Below are 23,366 nucleotides of genomic sequence, written 5' to 3'. Positions count from 1 at the left end.
ATTAATATTGTCAATATCTGCGTCGGACCGTTTTGCTTTTTTTGATATTTTTGTTTTTTAAGGCGCTTTAGCCCTTCAAAAATGGCCTATTTGACTATGCCGCAATGAGAGGCGTGGTATTCAAAACTGATATCAATTAATCAAAAAAGCAAAACGGTCCGACACAGATAATTTCATAATAATTTAGATTTCCAAATTTGGTTACGATTGCTTAAGTTTTGGAGGAGGAAACAGTCGAGTACGAAACTTCGATTTTTGAGATTTTTACGCAGGATTTTTCGCCTTGTCCTCATCGCACTAGTTTTAGGAGCCGCTTCCGTTAGCGAGACGGGTATATTTAACTAAAATATTTAAATCTCAGCTCCTGTTTCGTTTTAACAAAACCATTATCAAAGGAACCTAAACAGAGGGGGTTGACGGTGCGCCACATACTAACTTATCTATAACAAACACCTCTATTTATTCTGCCACAATAATAATATGTAGACAAAGACATAGCGGACGAGTTCGGGCATCCCTGTTTGTTTATGCGGCGCGTGTGTGCCGCCCATAGACTAGGAATCCTCTAGACGGAGTTTAAAGCAATTATTTCATGAAACCAATGCTGCCAAAAATACGGGGGTGCGGGAGGACGAGGTGAGCGAATCCCGTGCCGTCATCGACACGGACCAATCACGGCACCGGATTGACTCGAAGATGGAGTAAAACTACCGTATAAGTGGCAGAGGGGGTAGTGTTACTATGCTCAGTCTAGAGGATGTCTTGTCTGTGGTGCCGCCGGTCGCCGGTGCCGGGCGCGGCGCCGGCGGGGCGGCGGCACTAACTTATTATTACTAGTGGTACATTTATTGTAATGGGGTTATTTTGTAGACGGCGTGGAGACGCCACTGCCTTGTCCGAGTTTGCGTCTATTTATCAAGTTACAACAAATACAAATCACCTGCAAAAACAAATTAAAAATTGCGCAAAAAATCTGACAATCTTATCTTATATTAAGACGATTGGCTCAGCTTCAGTCAAACGTGTCTGAGGGGCTACCGCGAAAACCGTTTTTCGCAAATTGCGGGGATCTTTCTCTTTTACTCCAATTACAGGCATAATTAGAGTAACAGAGAAAAAAGCCCGCAATTTGCGAACTTCGATTTTCGCGGTTATAGCCCTGCAGCGAATGTAAGTAATAGGTCGTTCTCACCTATGGTTGTCGCTGCCGCCGTCACAAGTCGCTCAATGTCGTGGCCGAGCCGTTATAGAGGCCCGGCCCGTTCACGAAGTCTTCTAGAACTCGAATCTCAGATATGGGTAAATTGTATTGATGCATTCAGTGTAATGCCCTAAACTCAAATATATGAGATGACAAGCGCGAAAGTGCATGGTGGGGGTAGTTGCTGTGACGTAATAAAGTCGGCAGTAAAAACTTTTTCACCTCAGCAGCTCGAACAAGGGTACTTTGCTACTTTAAAACAGTGAGCAAAATCGCATTTTGCTCACTGAGTGAAACAAAATGAGCAAAATGCGATTTTGCTCACTGTTTTTAAGTAGCAAAGTACCCTTGTTCGAGCTGCTGAGGTGAAAATTTAATTGTTGGTATATCTTAAGAAAACATGAGTGAATAGAGGTAAGTGATGAAGAAGGAATACATTTTTCGGGTTCTCTAATATGTTCTCACTGCTGAGGTGAGAAATGTTGTGTACTACACGAGATCAAAGTTATTTACATCTCGTGCGCTTTTGAGTCCCTTACTACGCTCAAGATTCTAAATTAGATTCACTCGCTACGCTCGTGAATCTATTATAGAATCTTTCGCTTGCACGGGACTCAAAATAAGCACTCGAAGGAATATCAAACTTTGATCTCTTGTTGTACAAATAACTATTTTCTTTTAAGCATACCATGTGATGTGGGGTACCAAATGGAAGAGGTTTGTAAGTAGATCACAAATATATAACATTTTGTAACGTTTTCACTACTTGGTCTAACAAATTATTAGAAAACGTTCAAAAATTTCACAATCCACGTTGACTTGTACTGCTCTAAATTGAAAATGACTGAATAGATTATTCCAAAATACATACCAAGATTACCAAGTGACTGTAAATATGAGGATGTATAATGTTAAAAAGTAATCCCACCAAAAACATTTTCATGTAAAATGTTGCCAAGACGAACCCATAATAAGGCTGTCAAAAAGTTATCAGATGTTTTGTAGAGCCAGCAATATATAAGCTTCTAACTCTACAAGCGCTAACTTCACAAACTCTACACCTTAGTCAAAATATGTGGCTTGGCCGTTTCGCTACCGTCACATGGGCGTAAGGTGAAAAAAATATTACATTAATTATTTTTAATATACAGTAAATAAAGTTTTTGTAGTAACGAAACGGCCAAGCCGCAATGAAAAAAAAATGCAAATCTACGAGGCCTTATTTACAAGGGCTGTACAGTCGAGTTCATAAATTATGTAGGTACCTATATACATTTTTTCACCTTATTGCAATGGACTAAGGTGAAGAGAAGAGGGATTTATTGGGAGAGCCCGAATCCAGGTTCAAAACAACCCGGATCCAATACAGCGGGCGCAGCATGGTTCCATTTTTATCACCTATCACTATGCCCGTCACTTTCGCACTGACATAATATACTTGTTAGAACGTGACTGGCGTGGTAACAAGCGATAAAAATGCGACCGTGCTACCGCCGCAGAATTAGATTGCAATCCGTACCAGGGATGTTGCGAACATCCGCATCCGCAACCGCGGAACTTCCGCATTATTTTCAACATCCGCATCCGCATAAAATCGATGCGGAGCTTATGCGGATGCGGATGTCGAACAAGTCGGTACAGGAACGTCTTAGCAGCGGCGTAAGTGCTAGGTAATTTCGTCATTACCTATAACGAAATCGTCTAGATCCAGAAAAGTCTGCCAACTTACTGCCGGCCTAGCCAAGGTGACAATCGCTATCGCTTCGATAACGAAACGCTTTGTGTCTCTCTATCACTCTTTCATATTAGTGCGACAGTGATAGTTGCGTTTCGATCGCTACGGAGCGAAAGCGATGGGCATGTTGGCTACGCGGCCTGTTTATTAAATATAGGGCACCTATATTCTTGCTCAAAAACTAAAATTTCGTTTTTTTTTTAAATAAAAATATACTAAAAATGTAATATTTGACGTTTTCTAAGTACCTAATTTTGACATCCGCATCCGCATCCGCGGATGTGAGCCTTTAAATATCCGCATCCGCGGATGTCAAAAAATCTGCATCCGCAACATCCCTGATCCGTACGCAACAGTGACGTACGCGGCGGCTGCGTGCCGCGGATCGATCGCGCGGCGCCGTGGCGGCTCGCCGCGCCGCCCGTAATCGCAAATACGCACCAACCAGCACAACCTGATCTCTGCAATCCTAACAGACGCATATTCAAAGGCTACCAATATAGTGATCTGTAAGATTTGTAGTAGTTCACACACGCATCTGCAAGTTAATCCGGTTTAATTCCTCTGCGGCATCATCAGACATCGATTGTTTTGCGCGGCCCCGGCGGAGTCGTGACTGGAGTCGCGGTGCAGCGGGATGGCGGCTCGCGAGGGGGGCGGGGGAGTGTGCAGGGGGAGGGAGGGAAAACTGGATGCCTTGGGACGAGCGGGAGTAGAGCGCGCGTAGATAAGACACTTTATGTATAAGTGGTATCATGGACCTATAAGTGGTATAGTATAAGTTTAGTGGGGTACCTACTGTTTCATTATGGGTTCGATTGCGACTCTACCGTAGACGACGCTTAGAATAGGGAATTAACATATTACAACGATTACAACATACATACATACTTACAGGAATGACGTAAATAATTTTATTTTATTTTAGTACATGGAAAACCAACAGCGCTACATATATCCAGAAATTACAATACCTAGTATCACAGAGACTATTATAGGTTCAATTATAATAAAATCATTCTTGAAATTATTTATGTCATTAATGTATGTACATATTTTGTTATATGTTTTTATTTTATATTACCTTATTTTAAAACATATTTTACAGTACATAATGGTGCTACTTTCCCGCACTAGTGCGTAAATAAGCATATTTCGTTGCTATGCCAAATATTCAAAGGGGCATATGTACTGTAAAACGTTGTACGATACGCGTGCGAATGAGGTGCGAATAGGTAATTAGCCACTCGTTTCGAATTTCCTCTTTTCCGCACTTGTATCGTAAATAACTATTATTTACTTATTTAATAGGTCTGAAACGGCCGTGTAGAAAATTTAGGAAATACTGCGCAAGTGCGCACTGATATTTTTGGGAAGTAATTGAATGATGAGCCGTTTTTAAAACGGATTGCAATAAATAAGCCATTAAATCATTTGGAAAGCATACAAAAAAAAATCTGGCAAGTGGGTTAGGTTAATTTATTAGAACTGTGACTTTCACAGAAACTAACTGCTACTAGAAAAGTGGGTTAGGTTAGAACTGTGACCTTCATAGAAACCAACTGCTACTAGACAAGTCTTGGAGGATACAACTAAACTTTGATTATATCCTTCAAGAGACAAGTAGACTAGTTTAGGTTAGAATCGCGACCTTCATGCACAGAACCAACTGCTACTAGAAAACAAAGTTAGTGGGCATTAAGCTTTTTGAAGGATAGAAATGAAAGGGAAAGTAATCAAATGATGGCCAATATTTTTCGTGTTTAAGCTTCAGTTTGCTAAAATAAAGCTTAATTAACACGATAAGTAAACAAATATTTTTATAAGTTTTAAATTAATGGCTCATGGCTGCTCATGGCATTCTCTAGCTAGTCTCTCTAGAGTCTAAGGTACAAGCACAAATAAAATGTGTAGAAGTTTTTAGGTATAGTTGCGAAAACAGTCTCTAGGAGGCGGCGTTCATGAAGGCAACCTGAAGGCAACGCACAAGAGGTGCGCAGCCTTCATTGCTATTCACCAAAAAGGTTGCGCTGTGAGCTGGCCAGCTTAACTCGACCTCGCCCACGCTTACTCGCCAGCGATCCCGCGGTCAGTTTACGGTGGGTATCCTTCCAACCTTCCTTAGATTGGCGGTGGGTGCGCGAGCCGCAGTGTGCGGCGCGCCTCCACGCCGACCGACCGTCTCACACAGCAGCCATGCGCGGTGTGCTACTCGCGCTGCTGGGCGCCGTCGCGCTGGGCCTGCCCGCCGCCGCGCGCCGTGTCGACCAGGACTTCGAGTTCGACGACGATGTGGTAGCAACCTTACCTCTAGTTCAGGGTCGAATCAATTACAGCTAATGGCGGCCGGGGGCGCCCCTGTCCTTCAATAATGCTCTGTGAATTGGGATCGTAACCGGTTAAAGGCAAAAATCGTTAAGAGGAAAACCGTGAAACGAACAATCTTTGCCCTGGAGAATAGAGGATACTTAGTAAATGATACCAGATAAACATCTATCAAAAGTGGGTTGTAGAGTAAATAAATAGTAGGTAATCTACGAATTAAAATCCTAGAACTGTCCTTTTTATCCGCTCTGTATCTACTTAGATTGTGTTCATTTCTCAATAAGCAAAACCCGTCCAGGGCAAAAATGTTTCACGACTTTCACGAAACCAATTTTGCGCATTACATACCTACATAAACGTATTGCTGCAGGTATTTATATGTTGAAGTGTTTGTGGTAAATACGAGCGCTAATTAGCGCGCCTTTGTACGTGACCCGGAGGATTACGGGCTCAGCCTTCGTATTTTCGCTAAAGAGAATAAATTCGGGACCGACCGCTTCGCTCGTTCGTCAATTATGAACATATGAACGCGTCGCGAGATGTTCCTTCCACGTTGATTCTGTATGCACGTGGACTATAGAGCCTATAGTTTAGTTGATGGAGCGTGAGTTATGCGAGGCCAATGCGTCCCTTGGGTTGGGCCTGTTGGTAGCTATTATATTATGTACAGTCCGCAGCAGAAGTAGCTAGCGGTATTCTGTTTTGGGTAATTCAGTTAACCCATAGGTACCTAGATTCCCGAATGGGTCGTTTTCGACCCGCTGGCAAAAACTCACTCCTACTCACTAAAATGAGTAGCAAAACGAGCTCGTACGTAGGTAACCGTAACCGCTCAAGGAGTCTAGACCAAAAACTAATTAATTCTGTCATGGGTTAAATCACACTTAAAGAAACCAATGCAATAAGTTGGAAATAAGTCGTTAGGTACAACTATTTTAATAGTTCCACCGATTATCGACTCTTTTATATTAGGTATAAATATTAGAGTCGATAGTCGGTTGAACTATATCATCATTCATATGGGCCATCCATCGAGTTTGAGAAATAAAAACAATAGTTGTTGTTTTAGAAGGGGGCTAAGTTGTTCTTTAATCTCTCTAAGTAGCTAATATTGATGAGCAAGCGAAACCAATGTGGATGTTACAAAATACCACTTTCTCATCCGTTTTTGAACAACCAAGATAGCTCGTCTTACCAGCTGGTGTGGTGAAATAAAATATAAATAAATTAAATAGGTAACAAATGAAGCAGAGGTGATCTTGAGTTGACGGTGCAGGTTGTGTTGCAGGAGGGAACGGCGCGGCGCCCGCGGCGGTACCTGTATGACCCGAACAGTACGTATACAAGTATATAAGTAAAGTGGATCTAGAATACTAGATCTACTATCTATTTTGGTTCAGACTTAAGATACAATTGAAAAACGTATTCATTAAAACCAAAGGGAGGAACTGGAACAAAAGACATCAACGAACGATATCTTACTTACTCGATTAAATGAAAGGTGATTTGTGCATTTATTCATGCAAATATTACTGTCAAAATTGAAATCGAAATGAGCATGTTAAATACCAATTGTTGTGTGGTTGCAGGCCCGCTGTGCCACGCACTGGTGTGCGCGCGCCGCGAGCAGTGCGTGCTGCGCGACGAGCGCACCGCGCTCTGCGCAGACCGCGCGCGCCTCCTGCGCAACGGGTATGTACATGTACCAACCAAAGTCTAATAGACTCTGTTTAATGAGCCTTACTCGTCGATATCACACATGCGACTTTTGCTACCTGGCGGCAATTGATCGATTGATTGATTGTAATACCCGGATTCGTAAAATTAACGTCATAGGTAATCTTAATTTTCATAGTCATTTAATGTTTACGCACCTTCACACTCCGTCGCTTGCCAAGTCTGCGTTGCTATCTTGGTGTGACTCTACTCTACTAACATCAACATACATAGCTGGCCACTGATAGACCTTATTTCTTTTACAACAAGATTTACGATTGGTCAGTAAATTGTGTCGACGATTACCAGCATTTTATTACCTACGTTGTAATTGATAAACAGTATTATGCACTCACTTTACACTTTGGAATTCAAGGAATAGCAGCCTCTTTGTTTATGTACCCAAGTAACGCACACAGTAGAGTCAGTAGACTCAGTAGAAGAGTCCTATGTAAGTGCACTTACATATTAGGTACTTTCTACTGAGTCTACTGTGTGCGATGTGCCATGCGGCACTGGCGGGTACCTTTAATGATCTAGGTTCCTTTGTTTACTGGCGAGGCGAGGTGACTGCCATCTCCGATGTTGCAGAGATGTGGTGGTGAACGCGGACTCCGAAGCGGCCCGCGAGGACGACGTGTTCTATGAGTCGTCCGCACCCGCAGGCGGCGGCGGCGGCGCGGGCGGCGGCGCCGGCGACCAGCGCTGCGTCGGCTGCGGCTCCGTGCCAAGGGCACAGGTATACCTACTGCATGTACCAAGAAGTAATAAGCGGGTGTCAAAACTTATTAAGTAAGCAACCGAAGTGTTCAAAATGATCCTGGGTATACTTTTGTTTTAGGAAAATATTAAGAGTGACGATATTGATAATTTGATTATTTTCTGCTGCTGAATGCGCCTAGCATTACACCCTCTCCGACTAGGTATACCTACCTATAGTCACAATTAACGGTCCACTGCCGTTGGAGAAAACAAACATGTGCAATGTTGACCGCGTCAGCGTTCGGACAACCTTTTGGTTTGGACTGTGACGCAAGTGTTTCTATCCAATTATGCATATTATAGTGCAACTTGTGTCTATTTTGTTTTGTGTGCAGTTCCTATGCGGCTCCGACAACCGAACATACTCATCCCTCTGCCGCCTCGACTTGCACAACTGCGTGCGCCGGCCCGCGCCGCCCGTGGCGCTCGCATGCCGCGGGTTCTGCCCCTGCCGCCACCGCGCAAAGGACTCATCTGAACATGACGTGAGTATTACAATTCTTTAATTATTATTATTTTTTAAATTTAATTTTTTTTAATTTAGTTTTAATTTATTAATCGTTAAAGTTATCAAACCCCCTATTATATAGGTATGTAATTCGAATTCCCACGCCTAGCTGTTATGCGCCCAAAAACCTGAATGCTCGCTCGCAGGCCCGTGTGCCCGAAATACGCGTATAGTATACCTACTGGGTCAGCGGTGGCAATAAAAAAATGTATTCTAAAAAACCAGTTCAAGGTCGTTTATGGCCGGCAACCGCCTGGGACTCGAGGCACAGCTCGAGGAGTTAAAGTTTGACTCGTAATAGCTGAGGCTTGCCGTGTTATGTGTGTCGCTATACCCAGGAGTGGCCCCGCCGCGGCCGGCGCCGGGGCCGGCGGCCCGCCGCGCGCGACGACGCCCCGCCGGCGCGGCGCCGCGAGCGCCCCGCCCCGCCCGCCGCCGAGGGCTGCGCGCCCGACAAGATGGCCGACCGGCTGCTCGACTGGTTCTCCGTGCTCATGGACGAGGCTGGCGAGTCGCCGCCCGACCGACGTGGTACGTATGTCAAACGGGCGGCTTTCGCGCTCAACTCACCTAATGGTCATTAGGTAATATTGTTTGAACTACTAACTGAAAGATTATACTTTGTGCAGGGTTCCCTCGCGACTGTAAGCCGGAGACGCGCTGGATGTTCGCGCACCTCGACACCGACGGGGATGGGATGTTGTCGTCGACCGAACTGTATGCGCTTCGTGAGTATTATATTAATTCAGTTCATTGCGAAGGGGTAGATAATGAAGGAGCTATCCCTAAATGTTACCAATGTGTCCAGGGCACGACGCGCGCGAGCGCTGCCTGCGGCCGTTCCTGTCGGGCTGCGGCGCGGGCGCCGGGCTGGTGCCGCGCGCGGGCTGGTGCGGCTGTCTGCGCCGCGCCGCGCGACCCTGTCTCGCTCTGGCTAGAGCACACGCGGCCAGGGCGGCGGGCGGATACGTGCCCGCATGCGACGCGGCCGGCTACTACCGACCCAGGTAACATACTATACAGGCTGGTGCGGCTGTCTGCGCCGCGCCGCGCGACCCTGTCTCGCTCTGGCTAGAGCACACGCGGCCAGGGCGGCGGGCGGATACGTGCCCGCATGCGACGCGGCCGGCTACTACCGACCCAGGTAACATACTATACAGGCTGGTGCGGCTGTCTGCGCCGCGCCGCGCGACCCTGTCTCGCTCTGGCTAGAGCACACGCGGCCAGGGCGGCGGGCGGATACGTGCCCGCATGCGACGCGGCCGGCTACTACCGACCCAGGTAACATACTATACAGGCTGGTGCGGCTGTCTGCGCCGCGCCGCGCGACCCTGTCTCGCTCTGGCTAGAGCACACGCGGCCAGGGCGGCGGGCGGATACGTGCCCGCATGCGACGCGGCCGGCTACTACCGACCCAGGTAACATACTATACAGGCTGGTGCGGCTGTCTGCGCCGCGCCGCGCGACCCTGTCTCGCTCTGGCTAGAGCACACGCGGCCAGGGCGGCGGGCGGATACGTGCCCGCATGCGACGCGGCCGGCTACTACCGACCCAGGTAACATACTATACAGGCTGGTGCGGCTGTCTGCGCCGCGCCGCGCGACCCAGTCTCGCTCTGGCTAGAGCACACGCGGCCAGGGCGGCGGGCGGATACGTGCCCGCATGCGACGCGGCCGGCTACTACCGACCCAGGTAACATACTATACAGGCTGGTGCGGCTGTCTGCGCCGCGCCGCGCGACCCTGTCTCGCTCTGGCTAGAGCACACGCGGCCAGGGCGGCGGGCGGATACGTGCCCGCATGCGACGCGGCCGGCTACTACCGACCCAGGTAACATACTATACAGGCTGGTGCGGCTGTCTGCGCCGCGCCGCGCGACCCTGTCTCGCTCTGGCTAGAGCACACGCGGCCAGGGCGGCGGGCGGATACGTGCCCGCATGCGACGCGGCCGGCTACTACCGACCCAGGTAACATACTATACAGGCTGGTGCGGCTGTCTGCGCCGCGCCGCGCGACCCTGTCTCGCTCTGGCTAGAGCACACGCGGCCAGGGCGGCGGGCGGATACGTGCCCGCATGCGACGCGGCTGGCTACTACCGACCCAGGTAACATACTATACAGGCTGGTGCGGCTGTCTGCGCCGCGCCGCGCGACCCTGTCTCGCTCTGGCTAGAGCACACGCGGCCAGGGCGGCGGGCGGATACGTGCCCGCATGCGACGCGGCCGGCTACTACCGACCCAGGTAACATACTATACAGGCTGGTGCGGCTGTCTGCGCCGCGCCGCGCGACCCTGTCTCGCTCTGGCTAGAGCACACGCGGCCAGGGCGGCGGGCGGATACGTGCCCGCATGCGACGCGGCCGGCTACTACCGACCCAGGTAACATACTATACAGGCTGGTGCGGCTGTCTGCGCCGCGCCGCGCGACCCTGTCTCGCTCTGGCTAGAGCACACGCGGCCAGGGCGGCGGGCGGATACGTGCCCGCATGCGACGCGGCCGGCTACTACCGACCCAGGTAACATACTATACAGGCTGGTGCGGCTGTCTGCGCCGCGCCGCGCGACCCTGTCTCGCTCTGGCTAGAGCACACGCGGCCAGGGCGGCGGGCGGATACGTGCCCGCATGCGACGCGGCCGGCTACTACCGACCCAGGTAACATACTATACAGGCTGGTGCGGCTGTCTGCGCCGCGCCGCGCGACCCTGTCTCGCTCTGGCTAGAGCACACGCGGCCAGGGCGGCGGGCGGATACGTGCCCGCATGCGACGCGGCCGGCTACTACCGACCCAGGTAACATACTATACAGGCTGGTGCGGCTGTCTGCGCCGCGCCGCGCGACCCTGTCTCGCTCTGGCTAGAGCACACGCGGCCAGGGCGGCGGGCGGATACGTGCCCGCATGCGACGCGGCCGGCTACTACCGACCCAGGTAACATACTATACAGGCTGGTGCGGCTGTCTGCGCCGCGCCGCGCGACCCTGTCTCGCTCTGGCTAGAGCACACGCGGCCAGGGCGGCGGGCGGATACGTGCCCGCATGCGACGCGGCCGGCTACTACCGACCCAGGTAACATACTATACAGGCTGGTGCGGCTGTCTGCGCCGCGCCGCGCGACCCTGTCTCGCTCTGGCTAGAGCACACGCGGCCAGGGCGGCGGGCGGATACGTGCCCGCATGCGACGCGGCCGGCTACTACCGACCCAGGTAACATACTATACAGGCTGGTGCGGCTGTCTGCGCCGCGCCGCGCGACCCTGTCTCGCTCTGGCTAGAGCACACGCGGCCAGGGCGGCGGGCGGATACGTGCCCGCATGCGACGCGGCCGGCTACTACCGACCCAGGTAACATACTATACAGGCTGGTGCGACTGTCTGCGCCGCGCCGCGCGACCCTGTCTCGCTCTGGCTAGAGCACACGCGGCCAGGGCGGCGGGCGGATACGTGCCCGCATGCGACGCGGCCGGCTACTACCGACCCAGGTAACATACTATACAGGCTGGTGCGGCTGTCTGCGCCGCGCCGCGCGACCCTGTCTCGCTCTGGCTAGAGCACACGCGGCCAGGGCGGCGGGCGGATACGTGCCCGCATGCGACGCGGCCGGCTACTACCGACCCAGGTAACATACTATACAGGCTGGTGCGGCTGTCTGCGCCGCGCCGCGCGACCCTGTCTCGCTCTGGCTAGAGCACACGCGGCCAGGGCGGCGGGCGGATACGTGCCCGCATGCGACGCGGCCGGCTACTACCGACCCAGGTAACATACTATACAGGCTGGTGCGGCTGTCTGCGCCGCGCCGCGCGACCCTGTCTCGCTCTGGCTAGAGCACACGCGGCCAGGGCGGCGGGCGGATACGTGCCCGCATGCGACGCGGCCGGCTACTACCGACCCAGGTAACATACTATACAGGCTGGTGCGGCTGTCTGCGCCGCGCCGCGCGACCCTGTCTCGCTCTGGCTAGAGCACACGCGGCCAGGGCGGCGGGCGGATACGTGCCCGCATGCGACGCGGCCGGCTACTACCGACCCAGGTAACATACTATACAGGCTGGTGCGGCTGTCTGCGCCGCGCCGCGCGACCCTGTCTCGCTCTGGCTAGAGCACACGCGGCCAGGGCGGCGGGCGGATACGTGCCCGCATGCGACGCGGCCGGCTACTACCGACCCAGGTAACATACTAGGGTAAAGGCACCAGTAGTCAGCCTTATAACGACTTTTTTAAGTTTGAACGTTTGGCATTTCTACAAAATTAGTCGGATAATTAAACAAATGACATGGTTAGATCAATTGTTTATCATAGTTTTAAAACAAAGTATTAAAAAAAATAACAAACCTCTTTATAATATCTCTAATTAAGTTTAAACAAAAAGTGGCACTTTTCTCCAGTGGTCAGCCTCCAAAATCCAGTAAGCAGCCTCTGTGTACCCAGTACTCAGCCTATATAAGCTATTCATAATAAGTAGATCAAAATCACTAATATTTATATCAAATCAACGATATTATAATATTTTTTTTCTTTATAATTTTTGTTATCGTTATTGTAGTTAGTTGTAGTTTTTAATTTTAGTTTATAATTTTTTGCATATATCAAAATCAACGATGTTACTTATTTAATAAAAAAATATTCTTATGGGTACATACAATTCTTATGACACGAAATTTGTTGGCCATAGGTACTTAATTAACTAACACTATTCTTGCAAACTAAGAATCGCAATATTAAATTATACAACGGGACTTAATCGCGTATCTAAGTTTTAAGATTTACCTCCGACGTTTCGAGGACGGCGTTGTCCCCGTGGTCTCGGAGAAGACTGGCTTAAGTTGACATCAGCATCGTCTAACCGCGCGAGTTTTTCGAACTACCCGCACTTGGTCTTGTTTATCCGCTTGAACGTTTTGCGCACTAGGGATGTCACTCTGTCGACACACAACACTAACGATATTCGATTTCAGAGTGACATCCCTAGTGCGCAAAACGTTCAAGCGGATAAACAAGACCAAGTGCGGGTAGTTCGAAAAACTCGCGCGGTTAGACGATGCTGATGTCAACTTAAGCCAGTCTTCTCCGAGACCACGGGGACAACGCCGTCCTCGAAACGTCGGAGGTAAATCTTAAAACTTAGATACGCGATTAAGTCCCGTTGTATAATTTAATAATGTGTAAAAATCGTGAAAGTTTAAATCAGTGTTAAGAATCGCAATATTTATTTTCTGATAATTAATCCGTCCAAAATTAACGAGGTAAATCAGGTAATATATAATTATGTTCCTAGTAGGTATTCGGTAAACAATAATTAATTGAGTCTATGCAGATCTAATTATAATTAATAAACAAAGTCATATACTGACCAGGAAAAAACAAAATGATAGCTGTCTATAGTTAACGTCAAAAATATGTATACACTTTTGAACCTTATTTCAATGAGATAGAGTTTAAAAATGTGGACATATTTTTAGCGGCGACGTACCAAGCAAGGTCAATGGCTGAGTACTGGATCCGCGAAACCCAGTACTCAGCCACATTAAGACGTTATTTCAAATGCGGCTGACTACTGGGTTTTACTTTAAATTGACTAGGGCATGCCTAACTAAATTTGAAAATGTAAATTTAACGGTCCTGACGGTCGCATTGGCTCGAAAATAATAAAATAAACGAATCACCCAAAGGTCAGCCGTGGGGGGCTGGGAACTGGATTCTTTGGAAAAAAGTGTTATCCAGTGGCCAGCCCCCTCAATTTATAAGTGAAATATTGATATTTTCATTCAAATATAATGAAATTTATTAGATAAACTAATAAATAAACCAATCATTAACAAAAACAATAACTTTTAACATTAAAACATAGTTTTTCTTACCTGTTAAGAGAACACCACGTGCAGTAAAAAATATGGCGGACATGACACTATTGCACTGGTCGACAAACAGCACCTGTATGAACGAGTATATTTCTTCCCCCCGTTGCCTCACCGCGCCTGTCGTGTGACGTATTAACCAATAAGGGATCAAAGCTCCTATTTGAGTACTCGCGATTTGTTTAAACGAATATACCAGATATTTATGACCAATAAACGACTCAAAAGGCTGACCACTGGTACCTGGCTGGCCACTGGTGCCGTTACCCTATACAGGCTGGTGCGGCTGTCTGCGCCGCGCCGCGCGACCCTGTCTCGCTCTGGCTAGAGCACACGCGGCCAGGGCGGCGGGCGGATACGTGCCCGCATGCGACGCGGCCGGCTACTACCGACCCAGGTAACATACTATACAGGCTGGTGCGGCTGTCTGCGCCGCGCCGCGCGACCCTGTCTCGCTCTGGCTAGAGCACACGCGGCCAGGGCGGCGGGCGGATACGTGCCCGCATGCGACGCGGCCGGCTACTACCGACCCAGGTAACATACTATACAGGCTGGTGCGGCTGTCTGCGCCGCGCCGCGCGACCCTGTCTCGCTCTGGCTAGAGCACACACGGCCAAGGCCCAGCAGGTAACACTTAGCGTCTTTGAACTGTAGATATTAAACTCCCCATGGCTCCGCTAAATGCCAAATCATTATACGTATTACAAACTAGCTGTGCCCGCGGCTCCGCCCGCGTGGAATTCGGTCTGTGTCAGTAAGCTAATTCATCCCTAATTTCTCTTTCTCTCCCCTGGAGGCGGAACTTGAAGTAAAGTTGACAGATGGATACGATTAGCGGACTGAAGTCCAGATAAAATATTTTACAATTAGGTAGGTACTTACCACTAAACAAAACTACACTCCAAAACCAATAGTTTTTTTCGCCCTTATTCCAATATTAGACGTGATTTAAACGACACAGAGTTATAGTAGGTGTATAACGGACCCCTGCGTGGGCGGGCGCGATGTGTAGCCAACGCGCCCAATGAGGTGAAGGGGTGATTTCCCCAAGAGTCGGGTCCGAGTCCGGACGGCCGCTGGTGAGGTTGCGGAAGAGTACTTCGGCGTTCCTGGGACCTCGCCTTATAGCAGCGAGGCGGCAACAGAGGGGTTTTAGTGGGTAAACCTGGGGTCTCATTAGCTCACAACAGGGAGTCCCACATAACCATCCCGGCCCGTCCCCGCGCCGGGTGGTATGCTTAAAGCATTTCCCCTCTTAAAAAAAAAAAAAAAAGGTGTATAACGGACAATACAGTACTACTTTTGTATTTTTACGTTCTTGAGTGTACCTATCCAAAACATGTCCATAGCAAATATCATCCAATTCTGTCCTCCAGTCAAATCATTCTGAGCATGAAAAATTAAGATTTATACACATAGAAATCCATACTTCCTAACAAACTTTCGAATTTAGGTCTAATATTATATTAGTTAGAAGTAAGATTACAGGAAAGGAGAATATTATAAATATCAAAAACTTGAGGCCGAGTATTTACACTTTATTTACAGTTATGTTTATGTATGCACAACTAAATCTATATATATAAATGCAAGTGTCCTGACTGACTGACTGACTGACTGATTCATCAACGCAGAGCCGAAACTACAAAAGCTAGAAAGTTGAAATTTGTACACTAGGTTGAATTTATAAAGTGTACAAGAGATAAGAAGCGATTTTGAAAAATTCAACCCCTAAGGGGGTTAAAAAGGGGATGAAAAGTTGTATGGGGTGCAAGTTTTATTTTAAGCTAGGAATTTGAAACTTTGTAAAAATGTACTATATTAAAAAACAAGAAAACTAATTTCTGCGTTTTCGAAAATTCGTCCCCCAAGGTGGTGAAAAAAGGGTTGAAAGTTTGTATGGAGATCAAATATTTTTGTGAGTGTTGGACTTGAAACTTTGTATATAGGGATATTATTATAAGATGGGAAAAGTAATTTCAGCGTTTTTGAAAATTCATCCCCTAACAGGGTTAAAAAGGGGTTGAAAGTTTGAATCCATTACAAATGCTTTGAAACTTCTTAGAAAGGCATAATAGCCGATTACAAGAAAAGTAATTGCAACGTTTTTGGAAATTCAACCCCTAAGGGGGTTAAAAAGGGGATGAAAGTTCGTCTTGGGATGCAAATTTTATTTTAAGCTAGGAACTTGAAACTTTGCAAAAAGGTATTAAATTAAAATACAAGAAAAGTAATTTTTGCGTTTTTGAAAATTCACCCCCTAAGGTGGTGAAAAAGGGGTTTAAAATTTGTATGGATATCAAACATTTTTTCGAGCACGGGACTTGATTCTTTGTATTTGGGGATATTATTAGAAGACGGGAAAAGTAATTTCAGCGTTTTGTAAAATTCATCCCCTAACAGGTTTAAAAAGGGGTTGAGGTTTCGTATAGGGTTCAAATTTTATTTTAAGCTAGGAACTTGAAACTTGGTAAAAAAATATATTATTAAAATACAAGAAAACTAATTTCAGCGTTTTTGAAAATTCATCCCCTAAGGTGGTGAAAAAGAGGTTGAAAGTTTGTATGGATATCAAACATTTTTTCGAGCACAGGGCTTGAATCTTTGTATTTGGGGATATTATTAGAAGACAGGATAAATAATTTCAGCGTTTTGTAAAATTCATCCCCTAACAGGGTTAAAAAGGGGGGTGGAAAGAACGTATAGGGTTAAAATTTTATTTTAAGCTAGGAACTTGAAACTTTGCAAAAATATATTAAATTAAAATACAAGAAAACTAATTTCAGCGTTTTTGAAAATTCATCTCCTAAGGTGGTGAAAAAGGGTTGAAAGTTTGTATGGATATCAAACATTTTTTCGAGCGCGGGACTTGAATCTTTGTATTTGGGGATATTATTATAAGAACGGAAAAGTAATTTCAGCGTTTTGTAAAATTCATCCCCTAACAGGGTTAAAAAGGGGTTCAAAGTTAGTATGGGGTTCAAATTTTATTTTAAGCTAGGAACTTGAAACTTTTGCAAAAAGATATTAAATTAAAATACAAGAAAACTAATTTCAGCGTTTTTGAAAATTCATATCTCAAGATGGTAAAAAAGGGGTTGAAAATTTGTATGGAGATCAAACATTTTTGTGAGTGCGGGGCTTGAATTTTTGTACAGAGGCATATTATTCGAAAAAGAAAAGTAATTTCAGCGTTTTTAAAAATGAATCCCTTAAAAGGGTTAAAAAGGGGTTGAAAGTTTGTATGGGGTTCTAATTTTATTTTAAGTTAGGAACTCGAGACTTCGTAAAAAGGTATTTTATTAAAAGAGAAGAAAACTAATTTCAGCGTTTTTTAAAATTCATCCCTCAAGGTGGTGAAAAAGGATTAAAAGTTTGTATGGAGATCAAACATTTTTGTGAGTGCGGGGCTTTAATCTTTGTAAAATGGCATATTATTAAAATACGAGAAAAGTAAATTCAGCGTTTTTAAAATTCATCTCTTAAAGGGTCGAAAGGGGGTTCAAAGTTTGTAAAGGGTTCAAATTTTATTTAAAGCTACAAACTTGAAACTTCGTAAAAAGGTATTTTATCAAAAGAGAAGAAAACTAATTTCAGAGTTTTTGATAATTCATCCCCATGGTGGTGAAAAAGGGATTGAAAATTTGTATGGAGGTCAAACATTTATTTGAGTGCGGGACTTGAATCGTTGTATAAAGGCATATTAGTATTAGAATACAAGAAAAGTAATTTCAGCGTTTTTAAAAATTCATCTCCTAAAATGGTTAAAAAGGGGTTGAAAGTTTGTATAGGGTTCAAATTTTATTTACCTAAAGCTAGGAACTTCAAACTTCGTAAACAGGTAGTTAGGTAGTAGGTTTTATTAAACAGAGGACATGAAAATCTTCTAAGGGGGTTGAGAGGGATTATATCGAGAACAGTTTTATTCAGTTAGGGGCTTGAAACTTCGTAGGTTGTGAAAGAGTCTCATGCGTTGTATAATATTAATAATTAACAAATGATTAACCGTCCTACTGCGAACTTTTGCTGCATAATGTTCTAAGCTAATGTAGAATATCTAACGGCTAACGGCTACAAATATAATGACCACCAAAAAATACTTTGGTACCCTAAATAAAATAATCATGCTTACCAAAAAAAATTACTGAACACCAAAAAAATAAGGCCTAAAATTACAAAAGTACCACCGTTTTAATTACGACTGCACTTCAAATTGTATTCAAATACCAAATATATTGAACGATTACCTAAAATATTGAATGATCACCAAATCTTGAAGACCAAATTAATGCGATATTTTCACCTAATTAAACCACTATGATTAGGTACCAAAAAATGTATACATATTACCAAATAAAGTAAAATGATGCCAAAATTACTAGCCCCTGTCTGTCTGTCTTGGTCTTACAGAAAAGAAATGCTACTAGAAAAGTGGGTTAGGTTAGGTTTGAACTGCGACCCATACAGAAAAGAAATGCTACTAGAAAAGTGGGTTAGGTTAGGTTTGAACTGCGACCCTTACAGAAAAGAAATGCTACTAGAAAAGTGGGTTAGGTTAGGTTTGAACTGCGACCCTTACAGAAAAGAAATGATACTAGAAAAGTGAGTTAGGTTAGGTTTGAACTGCGACCCATACAGAAAAGAAATGATACTAGAAAAGTTGGTTAGGTTAGGTTTGAACTGCGACCCTAGCAGAAAAGAAATGCTACTAGAAAAGTGGGTTAGGTTAGGTTTGAACTGTTACCCTTACAGAAACGAAATGCTACTAGAAAAGTGGGTTAGGTTAGGTTGTTAGAACTACGACTGTTACAGAAATAAAATGCTACTAGAAAAAGGTGACGAAGTGGATTAATTAATTTATTAGGATAACGATAATATATATTAAATATTTGCACATTTTTAATTAAAATGTGGTTACAATTTTGGTGGCCATTTACTATTTTTGGGTTTAAAATGATTATTTCGGAGTCATTTGCTTTAATAGGATACCAAGATTTAAAAATTTGGTTATAATTTTACATTAAAATGGGGTTCTAATTTTGGTGGTCATTTAATATTTTTGGATTTACAATGATTATTTTGATGTCATTTTCTTTAATAAGATAGCAAGATGTAAAAATTTGGTTATCATTTCACATTAAAATGGGATTTGAAATTTGGTAATCATTTACTATTTTTGGGTTAATAATGATTAGTTTGGTGTCATTTCCTTTAATAGGATAGTAAAATGTAATAAAATTGGTAATCATTTCACATTAAAATGGAGTTATAATTTTAATGATCATTTATTATTTTAGGGTGGTAAAATAAATTTTTTTGGTATTAAATTTTACTAAATCTGGTGATAAGTTAAATAGCAGCCATATATAACCACCAATATACAAATCCACGCGTACGAAGTCGCGGGCAACAGCTAGTATCTACATATATGTATGTACCGGGGATTACTTTTAACAGTGTAAAAAAATGTAATTATAAATTGGCCTAAGTCGTAGTCGCTTGGTAGGGTGCCCAGAATGCCATCTTTATTAAAGTAGGGCTTAACCCTTAAAATCGTATTAAAAACGCGAGCGCAGCGAGCGCGAATTTTTTTTTATAGAAAAAAAATTGAGAGATGGGAGTAATGTTGTCAGGGACACAGCCGCAATGGTTTACGTGAAACGTTGGTGTGGATATCTAATGCGAAAGCCGAAGGCCGAGCTCCATGTAGGGCCGAAGGCCCGAAGCGTCCAGGCTGTCAGTACTTAAGCACAGAACAATAGTATCAGTGTCTAAATGCGAAGGCCGAAGGCCGAGCTCCACGTAGGGCCAAAGGCCCGAAGCGTCCAGGATGTAAGTGTTTAAGTCGTAGTAGTAGTCGCTCGATAGGGTGCCCAGAATGCCACCTTTATCAAATTAGGCTTAACCTTTAAAATCGTATTAAAAACGCGAGCGTAGCGAGCGCGAATTTTTTTTGATAGAAAAAAAATTAGAGAGGCTATGTCAGGGACATAGCCGCAGTGGTTTACGTGAAATTTTGGTGTGGATATCTAATGCGAAAGCCGAAGGCCGAGCTCCGCGTAGGGCCAAAGGCCCGAAGCGTCCAGGATGTCAGTGCTTAAGTCGTAGTAGTAGTCGCTCGGTAGGGTGCCCAGAATGCCATCTTTATCAGATTAGGCTTAACCTTTAAAATTGTATTAAAAACGCGAGCGAAGCGAGCGCGAATTTTTTTTGATAGAAAAAAAATTAGAGAGGCTATGTCAGGGACATAGTCGCAGTGGTTTACGTGAAATTTTGGTGTGGATATCTAATGCGAAAGCCGAAGGCCGAGCTCCATGTAGGGCCGAAGGCCCGAAGCGTCCAGGATGTCAGTGCTTAATCACAGAACAATGGTATCAGTGTCTAAATGCGAAAGCCGAAGGCCGAGCTCCGCTTAGAGCCGAAGGCCCGAAGTGTCCGTCGTAGTAGTAGTCGCTCGGTAGGATGCCCAGAATGCCACCTTTATCAAAGTAGGCTTAACCTTAAAAGTTAAAAACGCGAGCGTAGCGAGCGCGAATTTTTTTGATGGAAAAAATTGAGAGAGGCTATGTCAGGGACACCGCCGCAATGGTTGAATTTTGGTGTGGATATCTAATGCGAAAGCCGAAGGCCGAGCTCCGCGTAGGGCCGAAGGCCCGAAGCGTCCTGGATGTCAGTGCTTAATCACAGAACAATAGTATAACTGTCTAAGTGCGAAGGCCGAAGGCCGAGCTCCGCGTAGGGAGGAAGGCCCGAAGCGTCCAGGCTGTCAGTGCTTAAACACAGAACAATAGTATTAATGTAGGTTAATGTGTGTGCTGGACTCTCCAGTACCCGCTGATGCACCGCAGTACTTACCGTCGAGCGCGTCTGTCGTGCGAATCCGCTGAGCGGTCAACCGTTCTTCGCACTGCGTGAACGTCTCCGATTCTTCCTCAGATTCCTGAGACCGTGCTACCTTGTAACCTCAATACGTTGCGAGAATTTCGCGAAAAATTCGTTTTTTTCGGATAGGTATGGTAACGCGTTTAAAATGCAAGTCCCAAATTGTTTGACATTTACAATTACTTAATACCTATTTAAAAACTTTCGCGTTTCGAACACATATATATTAACTCACATTTATAGACGGGCCTATCTCGAAATTTATTTTATTACCTTTATTTACCGACGTTTCGACACAGGTTTCACTGGTCATGGTCGCGGCTAACTGATGTCCCAACAAAATTTCAAAACAGAGATTTGTGCAACTACCCGACGAAAAGTGTATGAAAAAGTTTGGGGTAGACATCATATTTTCAAACCACCCACTTCACATAATGTTAATTATTGTCAATAAACCCGCGATAGACCCGTCTATAAATGTGATTTAATATGTATTTGCAAAGACGTTTGACATTGACTAAGAAAAATGTTGTTTTTTTTACAAAGTACATTCACAAAAAAAAAGTGTGCACCACTTTCTTAAGTTAGCGCCATAAGATTCAGGTGCAAACATAACTTAATTGAGTGTAGTGGCCACCCCCCCTTTTAGGGGTTGAATTTTTCTAGCCTAAAATAGGGCCAGGCAGTTTCTTGACAGATTAGTAAAGTTTGCATCAAAATCCGTTCAGCCGTTTTCACGTGATGCGCGGTCAAATAAACAGACAAACAGATAAACAGATAAACAGACAAACAGACAAACAGACAAAAATTCTAAAAACTGTTAGAACGTGTTCTGTTATCGATTCTAAGTATCCCCAACCAACTTTTTTTCGAATATCTTCCATGTACAGACTTTCGACCCTCTTCAGCTTTATTATATGTATAGATTAAAGATATCTTATTGATACGGTTTTAACAACCCCTGGCACTGATTAAAATAACCGACTTGGTTTCACATTACATCTCAAAACTTTTTTGTAGTAAAAGCGTTGCGAGACTTGCACCTTTTTACATGTAATGTTTTTGATGGGATACCGTTTACTTACTTACTGGCGAGATGTGCTGAACAAAATTGCATACCTACCTACCTATTTGTATTAATATATTCCAGGCAGTGCCACGCCGCGCTGGGCGTGTGCTGGTGCGTGGACGCGCACGGGCAGGAGCTGCCCGGGTCTAGAGGCAAGGGCGCGCCCACGTGTCCTGGTCAGTCAACGACCACTTTTACCTGTGCTTCCTAATAATCTTAATACATAAATGTCCTAGTCCAATGCTTTGGAGAAGACTCCTTTTATTTGCACGTAAATTTCAAATAATTGGTGTTTGTTTCAAAATAAAGATGGCCACTGTGTAACATAAATTACCTAAGAATAATAAGAATATACGCTATTTTTTAGGGTTCCGTAGCCAAATGGCAAAAAACGAAACCCTTATAGATTCGTCATGTCTGTCTGTCTGTCCGTCCGTATGTCACAGCCACTTTTCTCCGAAACTATAAGAACTATACTGTTGAAACTTGGTAAGTAGATGTATTCTGTGAACCGCATTAAGATTTTCACACAAAAATAGAAAAAAAACAAAAATTTTTTGGGGTTCCCCATACTTCAAACTGAAACTCAAAAATTTTTTTTTCATCAAACCCATACGTGTGGTGTATCTATGGATAGGTCTTCAAAAATGATATTGAGGTTTCTAATATAATTTTTTTCTAAACTGAATAGTTTGCGCGAGAGACACTTCCAAAGTGGTAAAATGTGTGTCCCCCCCCCCCCTGTAACTTCTAAAATAAGAGAATGATAAAACTAAAAAAAATATATGATGTACATTACCATGTAAACTTCCACCGAAAATTGGTTTGAACGAGATCTAGTAAGTAGTTTTTTTTAATACGTCATAAATCGCCTAAATACGGAACCCTTTATGGGCGAGTCCGACTCGCACTTGGCCGCTTTTTATTAGCTATATTACATTAACTTGTTGGACCGATTGTGACCTTTGATTCGAATTACCTACCCTAAAAACTAAAGTTAAATTAACTAAGTATTACTTAGCTAATATAACTACGATAAATGAAACCTTACGGCATGAATTATTCCAGGCGAAAAGCTGTCAGCGAACGCTATCAGCTTGAGCAACGAGACGGGCGAAGACGCGCAAGAAGCGCAGGAGCGAGCACGCGACAAGCACGAGCACGCGCACGACGGCGCCGAGCGCGAGCGCGCCGAGCACGAGCGCGCCGAGCACGACGCGCGCGGCGCGCCCGCCGACGACGAGGACGCGCTCGCCGCCGGCAGCGGCGACGCCGAGCTGCGCTTCTGAACACCACGAGCGAGCTGTTGCATAAACACGACCC

General features: G+C 45.3%; 1 protein-coding gene across 1 annotated transcript; it reads left to right on the top strand.

Annotated features, from left to right (window-relative positions):
- The first annotated feature begins 1,295 nt into the window (after nucleotides 1–1,295).
- Nucleotides 1,296–23,366, top strand: LOC134649798 (proteoglycan Cow). Its single transcript, XM_063504625.1, has 14 exons — nucleotides 1,296–1,299; nucleotides 5,062–5,231; nucleotides 6,550–6,595; nucleotides 6,851–6,953; nucleotides 7,569–7,716; nucleotides 8,075–8,228; nucleotides 8,554–8,778; nucleotides 8,877–8,975; nucleotides 9,056–9,254; nucleotides 9,682–9,685; nucleotides 10,230–10,350; nucleotides 14,506–14,626; nucleotides 22,125–22,219; nucleotides 23,112–23,366. The coding sequence occupies exons 1-14, from the start codon at nucleotides 1,296–1,298 to the stop codon at nucleotides 23,330–23,332; spliced, it is 1,710 nt and encodes a 569-aa protein (XP_063360695.1). The 3' UTR covers nucleotides 23,333–23,366.

Source organism: Cydia amplana, chromosome 7, assembly GCF_948474715.1.
Source record: "Cydia amplana chromosome 7, ilCydAmpl1.1, whole genome shotgun sequence".
Classification (NCBI taxonomy): domain Eukaryota; kingdom Metazoa; phylum Arthropoda; class Insecta; order Lepidoptera; family Tortricidae; genus Cydia; species Cydia amplana.
This window is presented reverse-complemented; position numbering and strand designations above follow the sequence as displayed.